This window comes from Lontra canadensis, unplaced genomic scaffold (genome assembly GCF_010015895.1).
Source record: "Lontra canadensis isolate GAN:19392208 unplaced genomic scaffold, GSC_riverotter_1.0 scaffold43, whole genome shotgun sequence".
Taxonomy (NCBI): Eukaryota; Metazoa; Chordata; class Mammalia; order Carnivora; family Mustelidae; genus Lontra; species Lontra canadensis.
Genome location: NW_022631037.1, coordinates 10,093,481 through 10,116,858, shown reverse-complemented (window position 1 = coordinate 10,116,858; position 23,378 = coordinate 10,093,481). Strand labels below are relative to the sequence as shown.

General features: G+C 53.5%; 1 protein-coding gene across 3 annotated transcripts in view; it reads left to right on the top strand.

Annotated features, from left to right (window-relative positions):
• ABCC3 (ATP binding cassette subfamily C member 3) overlaps positions 1-23,378 on the top strand; it is a 44,550-nt gene that overhangs the window by 8,863 nt on the left and 12,309 nt on the right. The window contains exons 2-23 of one of the 3 annotated variants that reach the window (XM_032872060.1): positions 3,714-3,890; positions 4,269-4,394; positions 4,607-4,744; positions 5,599-5,724; positions 5,934-5,995; positions 6,709-6,840; positions 7,451-7,642; positions 10,911-11,088; positions 11,186-11,347; positions 11,888-11,980; positions 13,462-13,665; positions 13,772-13,918; positions 14,300-14,387; positions 14,705-14,771; positions 15,016-15,142; positions 15,221-15,397; positions 19,351-19,518; positions 19,834-20,026; positions 21,030-21,144; positions 21,308-21,467; positions 21,567-21,774; positions 22,059-22,369. In XM_032872060.1, coding sequence (XP_032727951.1) covers positions 3,714-3,890; positions 4,269-4,394; positions 4,607-4,744; positions 5,599-5,724; positions 5,934-5,995; positions 6,709-6,840; positions 7,451-7,642; positions 10,911-11,088; positions 11,186-11,347; positions 11,888-11,980; positions 13,462-13,665; positions 13,772-13,918; positions 14,300-14,387; positions 14,705-14,771; positions 15,016-15,142; positions 15,221-15,397; positions 19,351-19,518; positions 19,834-20,026; positions 21,030-21,144; positions 21,308-21,467; positions 21,567-21,774; positions 22,059-22,369 — 3,351 coding nt within the window. Of the gene's footprint in view, positions 1-3,713; positions 3,891-4,268; positions 4,395-4,606; positions 4,745-5,598; positions 5,725-5,933; positions 5,996-6,708; positions 6,841-7,450; positions 7,643-10,910; positions 11,089-11,185; positions 11,348-11,887; positions 11,981-13,461; positions 13,666-13,771; positions 13,919-14,299; positions 14,388-14,704; positions 14,772-15,015; positions 15,143-15,220; positions 15,398-19,350; positions 19,519-19,833; positions 20,027-21,023; positions 21,145-21,307; positions 21,468-21,566; positions 21,775-22,058; positions 22,370-23,378 lie in introns of all 3 variants that reach the window. The other 2 variants (XM_032872061.1, XM_032872064.1) reach the window with 2 other exon arrangements.

Sequence of the window (23,378 nt, the reverse complement as noted above, 5' to 3'; positions counted from 1 at the left end):
GCTGAGCACAGAGCCTGAACGCAGGGCTAGATCTCGAGACCCTGAGATCATGACCTGAGCCAAAATCAAGAGTCGGACCCTTAAACGACTGAGCCACGGAGGCACCCCCAAGAAGTGTTTTAAAAAGAGAAAAGGGATGGATTAGATGTGTCTGACTCCCCATCCCCTGGGGTGCCTGACCAGGCCTAACGGGGGGCCCAGCCCTGGACCAGCATACCTGCTGCTCAGCAAGAGTTCATGGGTCCTTAGTTCACGTGGCTTGAGGGACTATGGACTACAGGGCTCTAGAGGACAAGATGTATGTGGGGTGAACTTGTCCACCGGGGCTTGAATGTCATACCCCCAGGCAGTGTGTCCCTGGACCTCATGTTCTCCAAAAGCAGGAACCAGTCCGCATAGGTACGCCTAGCCCTGTGTCTGACTCATAGCACACTCTCGACAAAGCCTCAATGAGTGGAAAACTGATGGTCCAGAAACATGGGTCCCTCCCTACGGGCTGACTTCAGAAGAAGGGGGTTCCAGATGGGAGACACAGGCTTCTAAGCCCGGCCCCCCACCCCTTCCCTGTAATTATTGGGATTTTGACAGGTGGGAGAGAGATGGGGGTTGAACCAAGGTGTGGGCATGGGCCCCTTGGAGCAAATTGAGAGTCAAGTGAGCCGGCAGCAGGAGAAAGGGGGGTCAGGAAGAAAAGCCCGTGGGGTGCTCAGACTTGGCTCCGTGGGCAGCAGGAAGCGGTGCAGGTTCATGGGCATGAAGCAAGGGGCACAAAGTGGCCTTTCAGGAAAAGTCCTCTCTCAGCTATAAGCAGGGGCATCAGAGCTCAGAGGGCTGACCCAGGTGGAACCCAAGAGTAGAAGGGGAGCTGACAAGGGGAAGGCAGGATGTGCAGAACACCCTGTGAATATTTTCTTAAGGTGGGAGAACTGAAGCCGCTAGCTAGTTCAGTAGTTCACGTGAACAGATGAGTCAAAGTCAGCTGGGAGCCTCGAGGGCCATAGTAACAGGGTCAGACTTTGTCTTCTAGGCTTTAGGGCACCACTGAAAGTTAAGGGGAAAATATAAGAATAGCCTTTTGTTCATTCATTAATTCAACAAATATTTCATTTAACTTATTTAACCATAATTTGTTCCGAGCACCTGCTACGTGCTTGGCATTGTTCTAAGTACTAAGACACATCAGTAAGTGAAGGAAAGATTACATGCTAGCAGGAAGAGATGAGAGAAAGCATAATAGGCCGGTGACTCATGTCACATGTTAGAGGTGACGGGTGCTATAGAGAAAAGAAAGAGCAGGGAAGGTAAGGAGAGTCACTGGCATGTGGAAGGGACTGGATGGGATGGCTGATGGGGGAGAGAGGGGAAAGGGGGAGGAACAGCCCTCGGGCACTCCCACACCAAGAGCGGGATCAGCCAGGAAAAAGGGAAAGACTCCTTGTGTGGGCAGGGATCTGGGCTCCTAGGACACAGAAGGGAAGGGATTAGAACTCCATGTAAAGTGCTCAGGAAGAAATGAGGGCCAGGGCTAGCGTGCCAGCTGGATCGGAGGGACAAAGGGGGAGATGGTATCATCCCAAGGTTACTCAAAGAAACCGAGGCAAGGTAAAGCATGTTGGTCAGCTTGAAAGATATAGAGCTTGTTGTAGCAAACATTGACAGAGTCAAAAAAAGTGTCAGCTCTTGGGGCGCCTGGGTGGCTCAGTGGGTTAAGCCTCTGTCTTCGGCTCAGGTCATGATCCCGAGGTCCTGGGATGAAGTCCCGCATCGGGTTCTCTGCTCAGCGGGAAGCCTACTTCCTCCTCTCTCTCTCTCTCTCTCTCTCTCCCTGCCTCTCTGCCTACTTGTGATCTCTGTCTGTCAAATAAATAAATAAAATCTTTAAAAAAAAAAACAAACCTGCTAAATTTAAAAAAAAGTGTCAGTTCTGAATATTTGTTTAACAAAAACCTGTGGTGTTTCTACACTGGAAGGATGACACTCCAATGGGAAGCACAAGACAGATGCAGCTTCATTATCAAACAATTAGTAAATCCAACAAAAATGGTAAGAATAAATTTCTTTAAACTATGGAAGTAGATGCCAGGACAAAGTTAGCAAGTTGGACGTATTTGCTGCTGGAAAATGAACTTGGGGTGGGGAGTGATGAGGCAGGATACCGTTTTCTTTTTTCTTTCTTTTTTTTTTTTTTAAGATATTTATTTATTTATTTGACAAAGATCACAAGTAGGCAGAGAGGCAGGCAGAGAGAGAGGTGGAAGCAGGCTCCCCGCTGAGCAGAGAGCCCCATGCGGGGCTCGATCCCAGGACCCTGAGATCATGACCTGAGCCCAAGGCAGAGGCTCAACCCACTGAGCCATCCAGGTGCCTGAGGGTACCATTTTCTTTTTCATGGTTTGACTTGTTAAGTTATGCGAAGATATAGTGTGGACAAAAATAAACATGGCGATTATTTAAATTGGCAGTGAGGAAATAGGAAGTTTTATACCCTCCCGTGTTAACTGTTGTCCCGTGTAGATGAGATTGTGGGTGGGTTTTTTTGTTACTTATATTTTCTGAGCTTTCTGGAAAGTACAGCTAATGCTTTGAGAGAAGGGAATGAAAGATCAGTTTGTTTGTGGCCTTGGAAGAAACAATCTCACTAAAATGCATGTTTTGTTTTGTTTTGTTTTTGTTTGTTTAATCATTGTTCTTTTTTTCTTTTAAGATGTTATTTATTTATTTGACAGAGAGAGAAATCACAAGTAGGCAGAGAGGTAGCAGAGAGAGAGGGGGAAACAGGCTTCCCGTTGAGCAGAGAGCCTGAATCGGGGCTCTATTCCAGAACCCTGGGATCATGACCTGAGCCCAAGGCAGAGGCTTAACACAGAGCCACCCAGGCGCCCCTAAAATGCGTGTTTGATGCATTCCCCCATCTCCTTCTGAAAGGTTCGGTAGGTGGAGTTATATTCAGAGGTGGGAGGGGGTCTTATGGGGACTTAGGGGCTCCCAGGACAAGAGACTTTCTGTGCTCAATCCAGGACAGTGCCAAGGGTTGGGCAGTTGGTCACCTGGGGCTTTGTGATTTGCAAAGCTCTCCCTTTAATCTTTGCTCCTGTGAGCTCACGCCTGGCCAGTGAGGTAGGTGGGGTGATGGATGACCTTCCTGAATTTAAAGGAGAAGGAAATAAAGCTCAGAGAAGCTCCCTAACGCTTCCTGGGAAAGGCTTAGGGAAGTGGGCTCTTCAACCATATTCACCAAATGATTACGTGGATAAAATAAAACACCGATTTAAAAGAAAAAAAAAGTGGAAATTTAGAATGACAGAAAGCAGAGCAGGGGTCGCCTGGGAGGGACGGACTGCAGAGGGCTACAAGGTACCTCATGGGATGATGGAAATATTCTGTATCTGACCTGTGGCAGTGACTTTGCGGTGCATACAACACCAAAGCCCTCGGATCGTGCCCTTTGCACGGGTGCAGTTTATTGTACTTAAATTATACCTCAATCAGAAAGGGAGGAAAATGGGGACACAGGGACATGCGGGGCCTCGCGGGCAAGTGTGCAGGCCACCAGCTCCTGCTCGTTTGCACACTGACCATCCATCACCATCCCCCCGCTTTCTGATCCCCAGAGCTCAGGGAGCGCCTCCCAGACCCCATCCCCTTCCTTGAGGGAGGGGCCCCATTCTGCAGCCGCAGCTGCTGCAGCACTGTCCTGTTCTCTCTGTCCCCAGGACTCCAATCTGTCCGTGCACACTGACAGCCCGGACCTCACTCCCTGCTTCCAGAACTCTCTGCTGGCCTGGGCGCCCTGCTTCTACCTGTGGGCCGCCCTGCCCGGCTACCTGCTCTATCGGGAATACCACTGCAGAGGCTACATCGTCCTCTCCCGCCTCTCCAGGCTCAAGACGGTCAGGGGCCCAGGGATCTCCGGGGGGCGGGGCTGGCACTTGGAAGGTTCTCCATTTCAAGGTTCTCCTCTCCGCCCTGCCAAACAACCATCGGTGGCTGGACAGGGTTTCCTAGAGACACCTGCCCAGCCAGCTGCTCAGGGCCATGGCAGCCTGCCAGCTGGGTCTGCAGTGAAACGAGATAGTCTGTTTGCGGAAGTTCAGGAAAGTTCTCTGGCAATGTTCTCCCCACACTTGGAAAGCTTCTGGCCATGCCCAGCCTAGCTTCGGGGGTCGGACCCAGGGTAGGTCTGGCCATTTCAGAATAAAAGGCCCTTCTCTGGGGGGAACCGTCCCTCCTTTTGGAGATGGAGTCCCCAATGTGTGCCCTGTTTGTAGGTCTCGGGTGTCCTGCTGTGGTGTGTCTCCTGGGCTGACCTCTTCTACTCCTTCCATGGCCTGGTTCACGGCAGGGCCCCCGCCCCAATCTTCTTTGTCACCCCCTTGGTGGTGGGGATCACCATGGTCAGTGTGGGGCCCAGGAAGGGGATGCAGGGGGTTCTCCAGTGGGTTGTGGGGCTGTGCTGGGGAAACAGTGGGCTCTCAGGAGAGGGCTAGACACTGTAGCAGTGGGAAGAGGATGGGGTGACCACAAAAACATCTGGCCATGTGGGTTGGGGAGGACGGTGGCAGGTCCAGATGTGCTCTGGCCCAGCCTTCCTCGCCTCCCTACACAGCTGCTGGCCACCCTGCTAATCCAGTATGACCGGCTGCGGGGAGTACAGTCCTCGGGGGTCCTCATCATCTTTTGGTTTCTGTGTGTGGTCTGTGCCATCGTCCCCTTCCGCTCCAGGATCTTGTTGGCCATGGCAAAGGTAAGGGGAAGGAGGGGAACCTGCCAGAAGCAACCCTGTCTGGGGGATGGCCTCAGGGCTCAAGGTCACTGCTGGGTCCTGGGCTGCCCCTCCCCTGCTCCCAGGACCTCCCCTTCTGTTCAGACCTTTCCATGTTGTCCCCTACTTGCTGCATCTCTGCCAGGAAGCAGGCTGGGGGCCTGAGGGTGAGGCCCATGTAGCACGGGGGAATGGGGCCGGACACAGCCCTTGTAGGATGTTCACGGGCGTACAAGGGGCCGTTCTTAGCCACGACCGCCACCACCGAGTGCAGTGTGGGATGCGGTGTCGGCCAGTGTCTGGGTAAGGAGCACATAGGGGCAGACACGCATGAGTAGTTTCATCCTACCTGGAAGTCCCATTATCCTGCTCTCGCCTTTCTTCCCTTCCGCCTCCGTTGTGTGGGCTTCATCTTGACCTTCACTGCAGTGATGGGGTGGGTTCTTTCTCCATGTCAAGGGGAGGCAGTCAAATGTGGCAGTCAGAAGGGCAGGCTTGGGCTGCTCCGCTTACTGTCTGTGTGACCCTGGGCAAGTTGCTCAGCCTTTTGGAGGCTCATTTCCTCGACTGCAAACAGGATATCGTAAGATTTCGTACCTCGTAGGGAGGGTTGGGCAAGGTGATGGAGATGAGGTGCTTAGCCAGCCATCACTGAACAGTGGTCCCCCTATGACCTTTCCCCATCTCTCAGAACTCTCTGGGTGGGAGACCCAGGGGCCCCCTGGAAGCTGCCTCCTACCCCCGAGGCACCTGATGCCCTAGAGGACCCCTCAGGGCAGGACTGGAGACCTAGAGCTCCCCGTGCCTCTGAGGTCCCTCTGCACTCTCCCCCCTAGGGAAAGATCTCGGACCCCTTCCGCTTCACCACTTTCTACATCTACTTCGCCCTGGTGCTCTTTGCTCTCATCCTGTCCTGCTTCAGGGAGAAGCCGCCATTTTTCTCCCCAAGGAATGTCAACCCTGTGAGTTTTCCATGGAGGCTGGGTGGTAATGGGGGTTCCATGGCCCACGTCTCAGCCCAGCCCATTACCAGCAGCCCCCGTCTCTTCTAGTTCTTTCCATCCCCATGTCATCTGCACCCCCGAGGCTGGGGGCAGGAAGGAACAAGGGTTCCTGCTCCCTCTGCTCTGGTTTGAGAGGATTCTTCCCATCCTACCCTCTCATCTTCTAGAATCCCTGCCCGGAACTCAGTGCTGGCTTCCTCTCCCGCCTGTGTTTCTGGTGGTTCACAAAGTGAGTTGGCTCTTCTTCCAGCCTGGGCCAGAGGGAGGAGACAGGAGGTGGAGAGGAAGGGAAGTGGGCCAGAAGTTGAGGCTCTTTCCTCTATCCCAAACCCTAACCCCAGAGGGCCCTGTGGGCAGGTGAGGGTGGGGAAACCTGTCTGTTTGGGTTGGGGGCTGAGTGAGGAGGCCGGGCTGGCCCAGCTCTGATCCCAGGCCATAGGCCAGCCCTTCATCTGTCACATCACAGGAACAGGCCCAGGGGCCTGGAGAGGACCTGTAATTAGTTCCCAGCTCTTGGGTCCAGGATAAGCTTGTAGCTTGTCATTTCCTTGGCCGCCCCTCCGAGCAGCTTGAGCAGAATAATTGTGTCTGTGACTTGGGTGACAGCTCATTAGCCACACTGCACTGAGGAGACACCTGGGTCTGGGACTCCATCTACCTGGCCTTGTCCTCTTCTGGGGCCCCAGTCAGCGTGAAGTTCATTACCAGGCTCCCAGGGTCAACGGAGCATCTGGGGAGGAGGGGGGGAAGGGGCCGAGGTCAGAACTTGACATGGGAGGCAGTGACCTCCAGCCTGCTCCCTGGGGGAATAAAGGACACACCGCCCTTGGCCATAGCACCTTAGGGATGCCCTCCTCTGGAGGTCTAGGGGCTCTGGAGACCCTGGTCCCCAGCTTGAGGCTGCTCAGCTCTGCCCCTGTGTGGGGTTGCTGCCCGCCCCAGGATGGCCATCCTTGGCTACCGGCGCCCTCTGGAGGAGCAGGACCTCTGGTCCCTGAAGGAGGAGGACTGTTCGCAGAACGTGGTGCACGGGCTGCTGGAGGCCTGGAAGAAGCTTCAGAAGACTGCTGCACGGTGAGGCCTTCTCTGGGGTCCCCACGTCCCCCCACCCCACCCCACTACACATGCCCCAAATCTCCTGCAGAGGACTGAGGTGATCACAGGGGTCGGGGTGGGGAGAAGAGCAGTGCAGGGGGATCACCGGCTGGGACACTCAGCCCAGAGTGGTGCCAGCTCTCCCCAGCCCTACTGACTCCAGAGGGCCCAAATGTGGGCCCAAATGTGTAGATGAGCCCAATTTCCAATTGCCCTTCAGGGGACGCTCTGTTGTCTCCAGGTTACAGAGGGGGAGGCGCAGGAGTGAAGATAGGACAGTGCCCCCCGCGCCCCCTAGTGGCTGGTGGCAGAGCTGCCCTCACACCCAGGTGTCCGGGCTTATCCTGCTTGGCCTGAAGGCTGGTTTCCAGGGACTTCCCTTGGAAGGGGAAGGGGCCAGGGGAAGAAGTTTGAGGCCAGCCTCTCCCCTCAATCCTGCCTCCTCCTGTTTGGAGGCAGGGGCTGGAGGAGAGGACCCTCTGGCTGAAGGGAGCTCCCACTGGCAGCTTTGCTCGCCAGCCCCAGCTGTGCTTGGCTCCTGGGGCACGTGTGCCTGTTTCTACCCACGGCTCCTTCCTCCCTGAACCAGACACAAGACTGCCGCGTCATCCGGGAAGAGAGTGTCCGGTGAGGACGAGATGCTGCTGGGGGGCCAGCGCAGGCCCCAGCAGCCCTCCTTCCTGTGGGCCCTGCTGGTCACCTTCCGTTCCAGCCTCCTCATCAGCATATGCCTCAAGGTGGCCCAGGACCTGCTCTCCTTCGTCAATCCACAGCTGCTCAGGTCTGACCTCACGAGCTCTGGTGGCCACCCTCCCATGGGTAGTGGGGGCTGGCTGGATGTCCCTGAGGACTGAGCCCAGAGGGACCACACGAAGTGAAGTGAGTCCTAGAGTAGGACCGAAGGGCCTATCCCCACTCCCTGAGTGACCTTTGGCAAGTGCAGTTTCCCGATTCACATAAAAAAAAAAAAAAAAAGCCTGTCTTTAAATCCCCCCAAGGATCCTACAGACAGGTGGCCCTCTTCCCATTTTGCAAGAGAGGAAGCAGGAAAACTCAAAGCAAAACAAACACATGAGGAAGCAGAAAATCAGAGAGGCGAACCGGCCCCAGGGCACACAGCTGGTCAGGATGGATTGGAGTCTGGGGCTCTGAACTCCAGCTGCGGTGCTGTTTCCCGTTGATAGGCTCTGTTGTCTGTTGCGTGGGTGGCTTGGACTGGGAGGAGCTCTCAAATGAAGGGGTAAGAAGGAGAGCCACCTAGCAGCTGAGCCCCCAACACCTTGTCCCTCCATTCGTTCATGTCTGCATTCTCACTAAAAAAACATTTATTGAGTCCCCAGTATACCTGAATGGTGCCAGCCACGAAGGATACAGGGATAAATAAGACAGGATCTCAAAGTCTTGCAGGAGATACCAACGTGTAAACCCGTTAGAGTGGAGTACAGGCCGAGGTGTAGTCAGGTGTCTGGAAATTCCCAGGAGGAGTGGGGAAGCCAGCCTGGGGAGGAGCAGGAGCTGTGGCGTCCCTGCCAGCCGGGGAGGTCATCAAGCTTGGAAGGACAGGGAGGTGTTAGTTGACTAGGTGAGGAAGGAGGGGAGAGGGCAAGCAGCTATGCCACATCACCAAGGTCTCCACCGGCATGACTCAAGAACTCCAGGTATTTCTGAATTCTGGAGGAAAGTGTGACCAGAGGCAGGGGGGAGAGAGGGAGAGCCAAGGAAATCCTTGGAAGAGTTGATGCCCAGGAGGAGCATCTGGTGTGCATTTCAGAAGGATCTCCCTGCCAGTCGTGGTGGAGGGGTGTTGGGGGGGGTGGCTGGATCGATGGAAGGGAGCTGATCAGGTTAGAGGAGGACTGGTCGGTTCAGGCCTGGAATGAGCTAGGACTCAGGTGCGGCTGGGGAGTGGGTGTGTCCTGGGGTGAGGGAGGGGTCAGATACTACCTGGGCATGGATAAGTGGAGGGCAATGAATCTCTTTCACTGGGATGATGAATGTCTTGGAAGGAAGGGTCTGGGCACCGGGCAGGGTGGTGAGTTGAGTCTGGGTTACGTTGGGGCCGAGGTGTGGTGGTGGTGGAGGGGGGACAGTCCCAGCTCACTGGAGACCATGTTTTCAGGGCCATTGGGTAGAAGCCTATGGCCCTGTGGCTGGGCTCTCCCAGAGGGCTCATGTAGGGGGCCCCAGACAGAGTCCTAGGGAACTATGACAGTTAAGGAGTGAGCAAAAAACTGGCTTGGAAGAGCCAGAGCTCAGGAAAGAGCAGATCGTGGCACAGAGTGCAGAGAATGCTTCTGGGACAAGGTATGGCCTTCAGGACAGCAAGTTGACCAGAAAAACAGAGCCTGAGGCAGGCAACCTGGATTTGTTAGTGCGCACCAAGAATGGAGGCTGAGACAGAGGGGAAGCGCCTAGAGCAGGGGGCCTGCCTTGGAGAGCAAGGACCATGGAGATCTAGAAACTTCCTGTAAAGAACACGTATTCATTTTCTGTGGCTGCCGGAACAAATTGCCACAAACTAAGGGCCTTAAAACAGCAGGAATTTATTCTTTCTGAATAACAGAAGTCTGAAATCAAGTTATTGGAGGGTTGGCTCCTTCTGGAGGTTCTGAATGAGAATCTGTACCAGGCCTCCTAGTTCCTGGTGGTTGCTGGCAATCCTTGGCATTCCTAGGCTTGTAGACACATCACTCTAATCTCTGCCTCCAGCATTCTCCCGTGTGCGTGTGTGTGTGGGTGCACACTCCCATCTGTGTCTCTGTATGCAAATCCCTTTCTTCTCCCATTAAGACAGTAGTCCCTGGATTAGAGCCCACCCTACTCCAGGATAACCGTATTTTTTAATTAATTTTTTTAAAGATTTTATTTATTTATTTGACAGAGAGAGATCACAAGCAGGCAGAGAGAGAAGGGGAAGCAGGCTCCCTGCTGAGCAGAGAGCCCAATGCGGGGCTTGATCCCAGGACCCTGAGACCATAACCTGAACCGAAGGCAGAGGCTTAACCCACTGAGCCACCCAGGTGCCCCCAGGATAACCGCATTTTAACTTGATTACATCTGCAAAGAGCCTGTCTTCAAATAAGGTCACATTCACAGGTGCTAGAAGTTAGCACTTTTTGCAATCAACACACAGCAGAAGGAGAGGCATATGGCTATGGGAGTAGCTCCAGGGGTTGAAGGAAGTTTCGTCCCAACATGGGAGAGACTTGGTTATGCCAATAGGTGAAGGTACAGAGTGACCAGCAGAGATAGTTATATCGGCAATCAGGAGAAAGGAGAACAATGGTGGAACATGGTCCTGGGCAGGTGATCAGGGCTCAGTGGGACAGGACTCAGAAAGCCAGAGGGACACCTGCTGTCCTGAGGCAGAGGAGAAAGAGAGCCAGTGCTCAGAGGGAAGGCTGCCGTTGACAGGGAGTTCTCACTGGGTGGTTAAGAAACAAGACATAAATGGGTAGCTACTGAGCAGGGCGGGGACTGGGGACAAGGAGAAGGTAAGAGAGCAGAGGTGAAGGGAGCTGGGGGACAAGAAGTAGCTTAGAGCCCTGGGGAAGGTCACTGAGCAGCACCGGGGGGCCGCTGATGTTGGAGAGAGTGGATTTTGGATTTGGAGGGGCGAGCCTGTAGGGTCACATGGTAGGCTCTCGGGCCCTCGGCAGCCAAGGAGAAGATGCAGGAAAGTCTAATCTGTGGATATGGGGCATTTATTCCTGCTGTGTGGTCCAAGAGGCAAGAAAGGCGGGTGGGTAGGCTGGCAGTGAGCATGATGGAAGGGGCGGGCGGCCGAGCCATGGCAGGTAGGGAAATCGGGGAGGACAGAAGGGAGGAAAGTTGGAGGGTCATGGTCTTGAGGCAGCCCAGGGCTGAGTCTGGCTGTGGGGATGGTCTGGGTGGGGGCGTGGGGGGGGGGCCAGAAAGCCCCCCCCCCCACGCCCCAGTAGGTTTCAGAGGCAGCCCTGAGTGGAGGCTGAGGGCGGAAGGGAAGGGCAGCCGTAGACCGAGCAGCCTGGGGAGCCTCCCACTCTCATGCCCCACTTCCGTCCCTGCAGCATCCTGATCAGTTTTATCTCCAACCCCACGGCCCCCACCTGGTGGGGCTTCCTGGTGGCCGGGCTGATGTTTGCGTGCTCCATGATGCAGACCCTGATTTTACAGCAGTTTTATCACTTCGTCTTCGCGAAGGCGCTGAAACTTCGTTTGGCGATCATTGGTGTCATCTATAGGAAGGTCAGCTGGGACAGGGCAGCGGGGGACTCTAGGGGCCAGCTTGGGGAGCATTGGGGAGGCCTGGGGCCCAGTCCATCACCCTCCTGTCTACCTGCAGGCTCTGCTTATCAGCAATTCAGCCAAACGGGAGTCCCCGGTGGGAGAAATTGTCAACCTCATGTCTACAGATGCCCAGCGCTTCATGGATCTTGCTCCCTTCCTCAACCTGGTGGTGTCCGTACCCCTGCAGATCATTCTGGCAATGTACTTCCTCTGGCAGGTGACTCTTAAGCTCCAGCCTCCGCCCCCTTCCTCTGACCTTGACCCTGCTGAGAAAGGACAAGAGAGGGCAAGTCTGGGTCAGCGAAGGGCTGCGTAATGAACACAAGAACTTCCCTAGCTATTTGGGTCAGGGACAGGACGGTGAGGACGCCAGTGTCTGCAACTGAGCCTTTCCAGCCTCTGCTGTTAGCCTTCTCACAGATCCCAGGGGAGGGAACAGGGACTTGGAGGCGGGATGGGTGAGAGTCTGGCCGTCGTTGTTGGTCAGTCTGTACTTGCCTTCCCATGTGTCCGGACACCCTTCTATGTTTGCCTCTTTGTCCCGTCTTGTCATTATCTGATGGCTGGCAGCTTCTGCCCATGTTCTCAGCATTTGGGCTCTCTCTGTATATCTGCTTTTCGCTATCCATTTGGCTGACTGCCATCTTTTGCTTCCTGCCCAGCCCCATGTCTCTGATCAATAGGGTTTTGTCTGTGGGATTCCATGCGCATACTTTAGTTATCTGTTTTATCCATCCGCCCGCCCGTGCCTCCTCAGAACCTGGGTCCCTCCATCCTGGCTGGGGTCGCTCTCATGGTCTTGCTGATCCCGCTCAACGGAGCCGTGGCCATGAAGATGCGTGCTTTCCAGGTAAGGGCTCTGATGGGTCTGCGGCTCCTGCCCCGAGCACCTGGCCGCTGCCTGGGGGGAGACCCTCACTAGCCTGGGGCCCCTCGGTCGCCTTGCTTACTGAGTGGGGGATGACCATAAGCCACTTCCACAAGCCTCAGCTCACTCTATCCTCACAGCACCCCGAGAGGGTCTTAGCAACATTCTCAGTTTGTAGCTGAGCGGCCAAAGCCCAGAGAGAAACAGAAATCAGGGCTGTGGGGACTCAAACCTGGGTCTTTGGGTCTAATGAGAGCCTTCTCTCTCCCACGCTGTGCCCAATGTGAAGAGCCAGTCATCCAGTCCTTTATTTGCAAATATTTATCAGAATCTCCAGTGCATGTAGAATAAATGACAAATGCCCTCTGATCACCACCCACCAGGCCCCTGCTCACTGCCAGCCCTCGCCCCCTGGGGAATGGCTCAGTGGCAGCCACTCTGACCTTCTTTCTTTTCTCCAAAGCACCAAGCTCTGTGTATCTCTGGGCCACCCCACCCACTGTTTCCTGGGACCTACCTCATCCCTTCCTTCCCTGCTCACGCCACCCCTTTCTTCCCCAGCATGACCTCTGGCTTCCCAGTCCCCACCCCATTACTCTCTCACAGAATCTTGTTGTTTCCCTTCAGAATGTGCCTACTGGGGCACCTGGGTGGCTCATGGTTAAGTGTCTGATTCTTGATTTCAGCTCAGGTCAGAATCTCAGGGTCGTGGATGGAGCCCCCCCATAGGGCTCCTCGCTCACTCAGCAGGAAGTCTGCTGGAGATTCTGCTTCTCCCTCTCCCTCTGTCTCCACCACCCCACCCCTGCCGCGTGCACACACTGTCTGAAATAAATAAATCTTAAAAAAAAAAAAAGGAATATGCACACTGATTTATTAAGCATTTACTTAGGTAACTGTTATCTATCTGCCTCCCCCATCAGACTGTCAGCTTCAGGCTGGCTGGGACCATGTTTGATCTTCTGGGTGTCCAACAACGGCCTGGCACAGAGTAGGCGTTCACTAAGTCGTGTTGAATGAATCATCAATTCGGTGTGCTGTGCCCTGGGTGAGGGTCTGGGGAAACAGAAAGAAGGAAGTGATCTGTGCCCCCAGCAGGCTCCCAGTCTAATGGTGGAGTCATGCATGCACAAAGACCTCCACGGGAATGATAGGAAAGAACAACATGGCTTAGAAACCCAGGAAAGGTGGCAGAGAATTCAGCCTGGGGGGTAGTGGTGGGGAGGTCAGGGATGGAGGCACAGAAGGCTGGAGCTGGGCTCTGTGCACAGAGGAGAAGGGGAAGCTGGACTGGGCCCGGCACCTGGGGGCTGAGGGACAGCCCCAGCCCTGCAGGAGGAGGGAGGAGGCATGGGAGCTGTCCTAATGGCTGCTGGGCATTGTGAGTGCATGGAAGGTGGGAGTCCCTGGGAGCGGAGGTCTGGGAAGGGGAGCAAGGCACCCCACTGCCACTCTTTCCACAGGCAGAACAAATGAAGTTCAAGGACTCACGCATCAAGCTGATGAGTGAGATCCTGGCTGGCATCAAGGTGCTAAAGCTGTATGCCTGGGAGCCGAGTTTCTTGGAGAAGGTAGAAGGCATCCGGGATGACGAGCTCCGGCTGCTGCGCAAGTCCGCCTACCTCCAAGCCATCTCCACCTTCACCTGGGTCTGCACCCCTGTCCTGGTGAGGCTCTCCCCCCGGGGCCGGTCTCCCACCTGCTGCCTGGCCAGCCCAGCCCTCTGGGCCCAACAGACTCCATTCTGATACCCACCTTCCACCCCCTTCCCAGGTGACCCTGACCACGCTTGGGGTGTATGTGTCTGTGGACCCAAACAACGTGCTGGATGCTGAGAAGGCCTTTGTGTCTGTGTCCCTGTTCAATATTTTAAAGATTCCCCTCAACATGTTGCCTCAGTTAATCAGCAGCCTGATCCAGGTGAGCCGGGGCAGGGCTGGGCATTCTGCTGGAGTTTGGGCAGGTTGTTAGGGTCAGGAGATAATCGAGGAGTACTCCTGGAATTGAGGGGGTGGGTATTTCGAATGAGGCTATCAGAATCAAAGGTCGTTTGGAGTCAGAGGGGGACAGGTGAGGTCCCCAGAAACCTGAAGCTCTGAAGACAACCTCCTCTTACCATCATGGACCCTGACTTTGGCAGTGGGAACCAGAGAAGTCTCAGTCATGGGAGGGGCCCCTCACCCCATCTGGGCCCTTAGGACGCCCTGCCTCTCCCAGGAAGTCGGGGAGGGGTGAGGGAGGCTATAGGAAGTGGGGGGCGGGGAAGGAGCCAGCTTCCAAGGCTGACTCACTCTTCTGCAGACCAGTGTGTCTCTGAAACGGATCCAGCATTTCCTGAGCCAAGATGAACTTCACCCCCAGTGTGTGGAAAGAAAGACCATCACCCCAGGTCCAGACACCCTTTCCCTGGGCTGCCCTTGCCCCAGCCCCTGCTCCAGAAAGTCTTTTGTTCTAAGCTTCTGACTTGTTTCTTGTGACTGCCATTTCCTTTTCCCCTTTTCCCACCAGCACCACTTTCTCCCTCTTCTGGGCTCTTCCTCAGTCTACCTCATCCCTCCCCCAGGCCTCCCCCACTTTTCTTCCTTTCCTAGGGCTCCCAGCCCCTGGACTTCCTGCCCTTCCCCTTGAGTCCCTCCCCCCCCAGGGATCCGCCCCACCTTGCCCTGCATCCCCTGACCCTGGCCCTGTACATCTTGGTCCTCCCAGGATATGCTGTCACCATACACAATGGCACCTTCACCTGGGCCCAGGACCTGCCCCCTACACTGCACAGGTACCAGCATCTCCTGTCCCTTCCCAGCTACCTGAAGTGAGCCAAAGTTCAGATCAGTAGCAGAACCCAGTAAGCCCCCGCCACACCCCTCCAGCCCCCATCTGTGGGCTGGAAAGCAAGCAGAGCCTCCACTTGTCAGGGTGGCGTCTGAAAGGGAGGAGGGCTTGGGTCTCTAGGTGGAAGGTCGGGAGACCAAAATCCTGATCCCTACCTCTAACTGGGCTCCTGGCCTCCTTGCCCTCAGCCTAGACATCCAGGTGCCAAAAGGGGCACTGGTGGCCGTGGTGGGGCCCGTGGGCTGTGGGAAGTCTTCCCTGGTGTCTGCCCTGCTGGGAGAGATGGAGAAACTGGAAGGCACGGTGTGTGTGAAGGTAAGAGAGAGGGCAGAACTCCTGGCAAGGGCTGCTAGGCCAGGCCTCGTGTGGACCCTGAGATAACTTCTCTGGCAGGGCTCCGTGGCCTACGTGCCCCAGCAGGCATGGATCCAGAATTGCACGCTTCAGGAAAACATACTGTTTGGCCGAGCCCTGGACCCCAAGAGGTACCATCGGGCTCTGGAAGCCTGTGCCTTGCTAGCTGACCTGGAGATGCTGCCTGGCGGGGACCAGACAGAGATCGGAGAAAAGGTACAGGGCTCTCTCCCATCCTCTAGGGGGTCAGCCCATACAGCTGCCCAGCTCAGCCCAGCTCGGGTCTATATATGTGCCCCTTCCTTCCTCCCCTTCCCACCTTCCTGCCTTCCCAAATCCATGTGAATCACTCAGCTTCCATCTAGTGATAGAAAGTCTTCAAAGGTGTGAGCCAAGGAATGGTGAGTAGACCAGCATTCTGGTGTAATTTGGTGTAACTGGAGATTAGGAAGAGGTGGGTACAGGGCAAAGCAGATCCTTAAAGACCTTGGTTAAAGTTTTAGCCTTTGGGGGCACCTGGGTGGGTTAAAGCCTCTGCCTTCGGCTCAGGTCATGATCGCAGGGTCCTGGGATCGAGCCCCGAATCTGGCTCTCTGCTCAGCAGGGAGCCTGTTTCCTCCTCTCTGTCTGCCTGCTTCTCTGCCTACTTATGATCTCTGTCTGTCAAATAAATAGAATCTTAAAAAAAAAAAAAAAAGTTTTGGCCTTTGCCCTAAAAACCATGGGGCATCAGTGAAAGTTTTTATTTTTAAATTAACTTATTTTTAATTGTTGCCAAACGCACATGCCATAAAATTTATCACCTTGACCATTTGTAATTGTAAGGTCAGTAGTGTTAAGAATATTCACAGTGTCGTGTGGCCAATCTCCAGAATTCTTTTCATCTTGCAAAACTGAAACCCTGTACCCAATTAAACAACTCCCCATTCCCCCCCTGCTCCCCCTAGCCCGTGGCAACTGCCACTCTCTTTCCTGTCCCTAGGAAGTTGACCTACTCCAGGTACATCATATAAATGGAATCAGACAGTATCTGGGTTATTTTGAGACTGGCTCATTTCACTTAGTATCGTATCTTTAAGGTTCATCCATGTTCTCGCATGTGTCAGAATTTCTTTCCTTTTTAAAGTTGAATAACATTTTATTATATGTGTAGATCACATTTTGTTTATCTACTCACTTGTCAGGGGACACTTGGGTTGTTTCCAACATGTTAGCTATTATGAATAAGACTGCTGTGCTGAGGGGCCCCTGGGTGGCTCAGTGGGTTAAAGCCTCTGCCTTCAGCTCAGGTCATGATCCTAGGGTCCTGGGATTGAGCCCCGCATTGGGCTCTCTGCTCAGCGGGGAGCCTGCTTCTCCCTCTCTCTCTCTGTCTGCCTCTCTGCCTACTGTGATCTCTATCTATCAAATAAATGAATAAAATCTTAAAAAGAAAAAAAAAGCTAAAAAAAAAAAAAAAAAGACTGCTGTGCTGAGGGTTGCCAGGGGGAGGGGGATAGGGAGAGGGTGGTTGGGTTATGGACATTGGGGAGGGTATGTGCTATGGTGAGTGCTGTGAAGTGTGTAAGCCTGATGATTCACAGACCTGTACCCCTGGGGCTAATAATACAGTATATGTTAATAAAAAATAAATTTAAAAAAATAGATTAAAAAAAGACTGCTGTGAACATGAGTGGGCAAATATCTCTTAAAGACTCTACTTTCATGTCTTTTGAACATATACTCGGAAACAGAATTTCTCAATCCCATGGTAATTCTTTTTTTTTTTTTTTTTTTTTTTTTTTTTGAGGAAATTGCCATGCTAGGACATGGTATGCTCTTTTCCATAATGGTTGCACCATTTTAAGTTCCCACCGACAGTGCACAAGACTCCCATCATCTACACATCCTCGCCAACACGGTTCTTTTCTTGGGGAGGGGCCTTTGGTTTTTGATAGCAACCATTCTGATGGGTGTCAGGTGATATTTCGTTGAGGGTTTGGTTTGCATTTCCCTGATGAGAAATGATGCTGAGCACCTTTTCTTAGGTTTATTGGCCATTTATGTATTTTCTTTGGAGAAATGTCTAGCCAAGTCTTTGCTCATTTTTGAATGTTTGGTTTTTTTGTTGTTGATTTATAGGCATTCCTTATATATCCCAGATATTAACCCCTTATCAAATATACAAGTTGCAAATATTTGCTCCTATTCTGAAGGTTGCCTTTTCACCCCATTGATAGTGTCCTTTGATGCTCAAAAGTTTTCAAATTTGGGGCACCTGGCTGGCTCAGTCAGAAGAGCATGTGACACTTGATCTCGGGGTTTTGAGTTCAAACCCCGGATTGGGTGTAGAGATTACTTAAAAATAAAATATTTTTTAAAGGTTTTTTTTTTTAATTGATTTGACAAAGACATCAAGAGTGGGAACACAAGCATGGGGAGTGGGAGAGGAAGAAGCAGGCTTCCTGTAGAACAGGGAGCCCAACATGGGGCTCGATCCCAGGATCCTGGGATCATGACCGGAGCCAAAGGCAGACACTTAATGACTGAGCCATCCCAGCACCCCAAAAATAAAATCTTAAAAAAAACCACTTTCAATTTTGATGTAATCCAGTATATCTTTTTCTTTTTACTTTTGTTGCCTATGCATTTAATATCATATCTGAAAAATCATTGCCAAATCTGATGAAAAGTTTCCCTCGGTGTTTTCTTCTAAGAGTTTTACAGTTTTAGCTCTTTGGGGTATTTGGGTTTTTTAATACTAATGACTTTGGTGGGCGCCTGAGTGGCACAGTGGTTTAAAGCCACTGCCTTTGGCTCAGGTCATGATATCAGGGTCGTGGGATCGACCCCCCATTGGGCTCTCTGCTCAGCATGGAGCTTGCTTCCCTTTCTCTCTCTCTTTGCCTACCTCTCTGCCTACTTGTGATCTCTGTCTGTCAAACAAATAAATAAAAAGTCTTTTAAAAAATTTTGTAAAAAAAAAAAAAAAACTAATGACTTTGGTGCATATTCCCTCAAGACAGGCATTCTCTATTGTGACTATAGTCAAATTATCAAAATCAGGAAATTTAACATCGATACAATATTATTTACTTCACTGTTTGTATTCACATGTCCTCGTTTGTTCCAGTAAATGTCTTTTTTTCGTTATTTTCATTCCTGGGCGAGGATCCAATCCAGGATCATGAGTTGCAGTTACTTGTCACAGTTCTTTATTCTCTGTCAATCTGGATAATTCCTCAGTCTTTGTCTTTCAAGACCTTGACACTTTGGAAAAGTACAGGCCAGCTATTTTGTAGAATATCTCTCAATTTGAACATAGTTTAGTGCTCAGCACATAGTAGGCACTGAAGACTGGTTGGTTGAATGAAGACACACTCACATGCCTCAGTCACTACAGCCGCACACCCACCTCCTGCTTCTCCCCAACAGCTCCTCTCCCATCCCACACTTGCTACCCCACCCACCTCATGCTAGGCTCAGTTGCTCAGGGTACCTGAAAAAGCTGGGCCCTATTCCAGAGGGAATGAGGAAAGCTGGAGGTAGGAAAGCAGGCTCTATCTCTGGGGTCTGCTTTCTGGGCCCAGCCCTGCTGCAAGGAGTCTCAGTTTCCCATGATGGGTTTAAAGAGAGGTCTTACCTCTCCTCTAGCTCCTGAACCATCTCAGGGTCAAATTTTGGGATTGGAGCTGGCTTTCTGTTCTTGCTTCTGCCCTGAATAGTTCAGGACCTTGGACAAAGCCATTAACATCTTGGGCTCTTGATTTCTTCACCTAGAAAGTGGGGCTGATGGTACCTCCCTGAAAGGACTGACGTAAGAATCAAATGGGATCCGTGTTATGAAAGTCATCTGCAAACTGGTTGGGCGATGGGAGATTAAAAGGCCTATTACGGATCCCCTGGGGATTTCCAGCCTTTCAGAATATAAAGGCAGTAGGCAGGAAAACCAGCTGGGCAGGGTAGTGGGGCAAAGGGAGCAGGTTGTCCTCACCTGCCCCTGGAGGACTTTTGAGAGCCACCACCTCTTCCTCTGTGGCCTCAGACCTTCCCGGGGACAAGATCAGGCATATCAAATGCGAATTTTGAGGTCGACCTTGTTGAATAACGGTTACAAGGCCCTTGTCTCCTTCCACCTGTCTGACTCCCTTCTATCTGATACACACCTCCCACCTCTCTCCTCCATCCAGGGCATTAACCTGTCTGGGGGCCAGCGACAGCGGGTCAGTCTGGCCCGAGCTGTTTACAGTGAAGCTGATCTTTTTTTGCTGGATGACCCACTGTCAGCCGTGGACTCTCATGTGGCCAAGCATATCTTTGACCAAGTCATCGGGCCAGAAGGTGTGCTGGCAGGCAAGGTGAGGCCTCCGGGAGGTTGTGGGGGCGTCCCTAGGGTGAGATCTAGAACCCTAGGAGAGAGCTGGTGCAAGGCCCCGGGGTTTGGAGGAGACCTGGAAGAACAGGAGGCCTGAGAAGCAGGAATGTTGGTTGGGTGGCGGGGGACCCACCCTGGAGGCACTGAGCCCATGGCAGTGAGCATGGGGTCAGCCACTGATGTGCTTATCCTTGCTCCCTGGCATATGGGCACCTCACACCATCTCTATGGCCCTGTACCTGTGCCAGGGGTGTGTGCTAAGGATGGTGGAAATGGTAGCTTGCTGTCCTCTCCCCAGACACGGGTGCTGGTGACACACAGCATCAGCTTCCTGCCCCAGATGGACATCATCATAGTGCTGGCTGATGGGCAGGTGTCCGAGGTGGGCTCCTACCCAGACCTGCTGGGACGCAATGGCTCCTTTGCCAACTTTCTCTGCAACTACGCGCCCGAGGAGGACAAGGAGAGCCTGAAGAAGAACAGCAGGACCGGTATCCGCCATCCCTGACCCTCCGCATTCCTGTGCCCTCCCACCATCTCCCCTGTCTTGGGGATCTCTGAGTGTCTCTGGATGGGCCCGGTGTCCTACAAGGGAGGTCCAAGGAACTTGGGCCATCTGTGTGAGAATCCAACATTGCCAAGTGCCTCCCCCTCCTCTCCCCTAACAGTGTGACCTTATGGGCAGCTCAGGCCTCGGGGCCCCACACTTCCTGTGTGTCCAAAGGGCATAAGGGCCCAGGCCCAGTCTGTAGGCAAGACTATCTCACAGATAAGTCATTCGGTAAATGGACAAGTGGTTGGAAGGGTCATTTCGTTATCAACAAAGATTGTTGAGTAATTACTATGTCCTAGCACTACTCTCGGCACTGAGAGATGGCAGCGAACAAATGGAAAATTCTGTGTCCTCATGGAGTGCTTTGAAGTGTCTGGACCCCTAAGACCCCCCCACCCAACTTTTTGTCCAGTTCTGACTCCTCAACCTCCCAGACCTCTTCCTGAGTCTTCTTGCCTACTGCTGCATAGACAGCTGTCATGTGTTGAACATGTGCCACGGGCTGAGCCCCTTGCTAAGCATTTGACACACATTCTTTCCTTTAATCCTCACAATGACAATGACACCATGAAGCGGGTACTATTATTATCCCCACTTTACATGCCCGCCTAAAGTCATGCAGGGAGGAAGTGGCATTTGAGCTCAGCCAGTGTGCCCCTAGAGCCCAAGCTCCTGACCCTTATATTTGAGACCTTCTCCAGTCCCCGATGGGAAGTTTTTCTCCTTGTCTAACCTAAGTCTTTCTTGCTGCCTCTTTTTTTCTTTCCCCAGCTCAAAATTGGTCATTTATTTTTGTCCTTGTCCTTGCTGTTCTTTCATGCCTCTTGTGTTCTCTCCTGCGTGTCCACTGGGGCTTCTTCTCTGGCCTGGGGACTGGAGAACACCGGCGGCTTGCAGGGCGAGCTAGCCCGGCGCTTCTCCTTTCCCCCAACCTGCTGCAGCCTTGGAGAACACAGAGGATGAGGAGCTGCTGCTGATTGAAGACACGCTGAGCAATCACACAGACCTGACAGACGACGAGCCGGTCCTGTATGAGGTCCAGAAGCAATTTATGAGGTGAGCCCCCGAGAGCTCCCGGCGCCGTCCCTAAGCCCCGCCAGGTGGGACACGGGTGGGCAATCTCCCTGCTGCTCACAGCCTGGGCCTCCAGCTACAGCCTGAACCCCCTGGGGCTCTGGCCTGTGGGTGTGTTAGAGACCACCTCCCTGGGCCTGACCAGCTGCCTCCACAGACAGCTGAGTGTCATGTCCTCGGAAGGCGAGGGCCAGGGCCGGCCTGTGCCCCGGAGACGCCTGTGTTCAGCAGAGAAGGCAGTGCAGGCAGCAGAGGCGAAGGCGAGGGGGGCGCTGATCCAGGAGGAGAAGGCGGCGATGGGCACTGTGAGTAGGATGGACAAGGGAGGCTGGAGAGGGTGGGCAGGCCCCCAGCCATCCTGGGGCTCACGAGAGTCCTCTGCCCTTGACTGCTATGCCATGTAGGTGAAGCTGAGTGTGTTCTGGGATTATGCCAAAGCCATGGGGCTCTATACCACAGTGGCTATCTGTGTCCTATACCTGTGTCAAACTGCGGCTGCCATTGGGGCCAGCGTATGGCTCAGCGCCTGGACTAATGAGGCGATGGTGGACAGCCGACAGAATAACACCTCCATGAGGCTGGGCGTCTATGCTGCCTTGGGATTTCTGCAAGGTGAGCGGCAGAGATCGCTGGAAGATACTTTCCTCACATCTGGGTTGCCAGATCCCCCAAATCATGCCCTTGCCTCTTCCTCAATCATCACGGCCATTGCCCTGCCCTAGTGCCTCCCTAGCAGCCCATCTGCCTCTGGGCCATCTTGAGCTCATCCCAGCAGCGGCACTGCCTCTCTGAGCCTGCTGGCCACAGCAGCCATCCCATATCTCCTTACGTGCCCACCCCACGCCCTACATGCCCCACACCAGCCCCAGTGAACACTCCTCCACCTCCTCCAACAGGAATCCTGGTGATGCTGGCAGCCGTCACGCTGACGGTGGGCAGCGTCCACGCGGCACGCTCGCTTCACCAGGCGCTGCTGCACAACAAGATGCGCTCGCCACAGTCCTTCTTCGACACGACGCCCTCCGGCCGTATCCTCAACCGCTTCTCCAAAGATATCTACGTCATCGATGAGGTTCTGGCCCCCACTATCCTCATGCTGCTGAATTCCTTCTACAACTCCCTCGCCACCCTCGTGGTCATCATGGCCAGCACGCCGCTCTTCACCGTGGTCACCCTGCCCCTGGGGGTCTTCTATATCTTGATGCAGGTCCGCAGCCAGTGCGCGGGCGAGGTGCTGGTGTGGGCCGGGCTCGGTGTGGGCGGGACTCCCCGTGTGGGCGGGGCTCCCTGTAGACCGGGCGCTAATGCCGGCTGGACTCTTCTGTTAACTAACAGTCAACCTGGGTTGAGACTTAGGGAGGTCAGACTGCGGGTCGGTTAGGGACAGTAGTTACTTCACGTCTTTTGAAACTCATTTTCCTCACCTGTAAAACAGCATCATAGAACCTACTTTGTAGGGTTGTTGCTAGGATAAAATAAAATCCTTGTAAATTGTGGCTGACCCTGGAACTCCTTCTTGCTGCCTATTTTTTTTTAAGAATTTATCTATTTATTTATTTGACAGAAAGATAGAGAGAGCCAGAGAGCACAAGCGGGGGTAATGGCAGAGGGAGAGGGAGAAGCAGGCTTCCTGCTGAGCAGGGAGCCTGATGCAGGGATTGATTCCAGGCCCCTGGGATCATGACCTGAGCCGAAGGCAGACGCTTAACTGACTGAGCCACCCCGGCACCCCTTGCTGCCTATTTTTAACTAAAATGCTGTTAACAGTGTGAGATGCATTATCCTTCCCCTCCTTTATACATATCTAAACATATATGTGCATTTATGTTTTTAACATAGATGACTTGGTAATGTTCAGATACAGGTCAGAGGCTCAGCGGGGCATCTGCCATTCCCCCTGCTTGTGTTGCTGGGCCCCTGTACTGCCATGAGTTTAATCAGTTGCTGAAGGTAACCCACGAGGTGGCTGGAAGCTCAGGTGATGTGGGCTGTGCTCTGTGCAGGGACAGGAGGCTCTCAGATACCCATCCTTTAAGGTCCTGGCCATGTTGGGACCCACAGGCTAGAGGATGGAAGCTGGAGACAGAACTGTGTTTTTTGGGGGGCTGAAGTTCAAAAAACAGGGTGAGGGGCGCCTGGGTGGCTCAGTGGGTTAAAGCCTCTGCCTTCGGCTCAGGTCATGATCCCAGGGTCCTGGGATCGAGCCCCGCATCGGG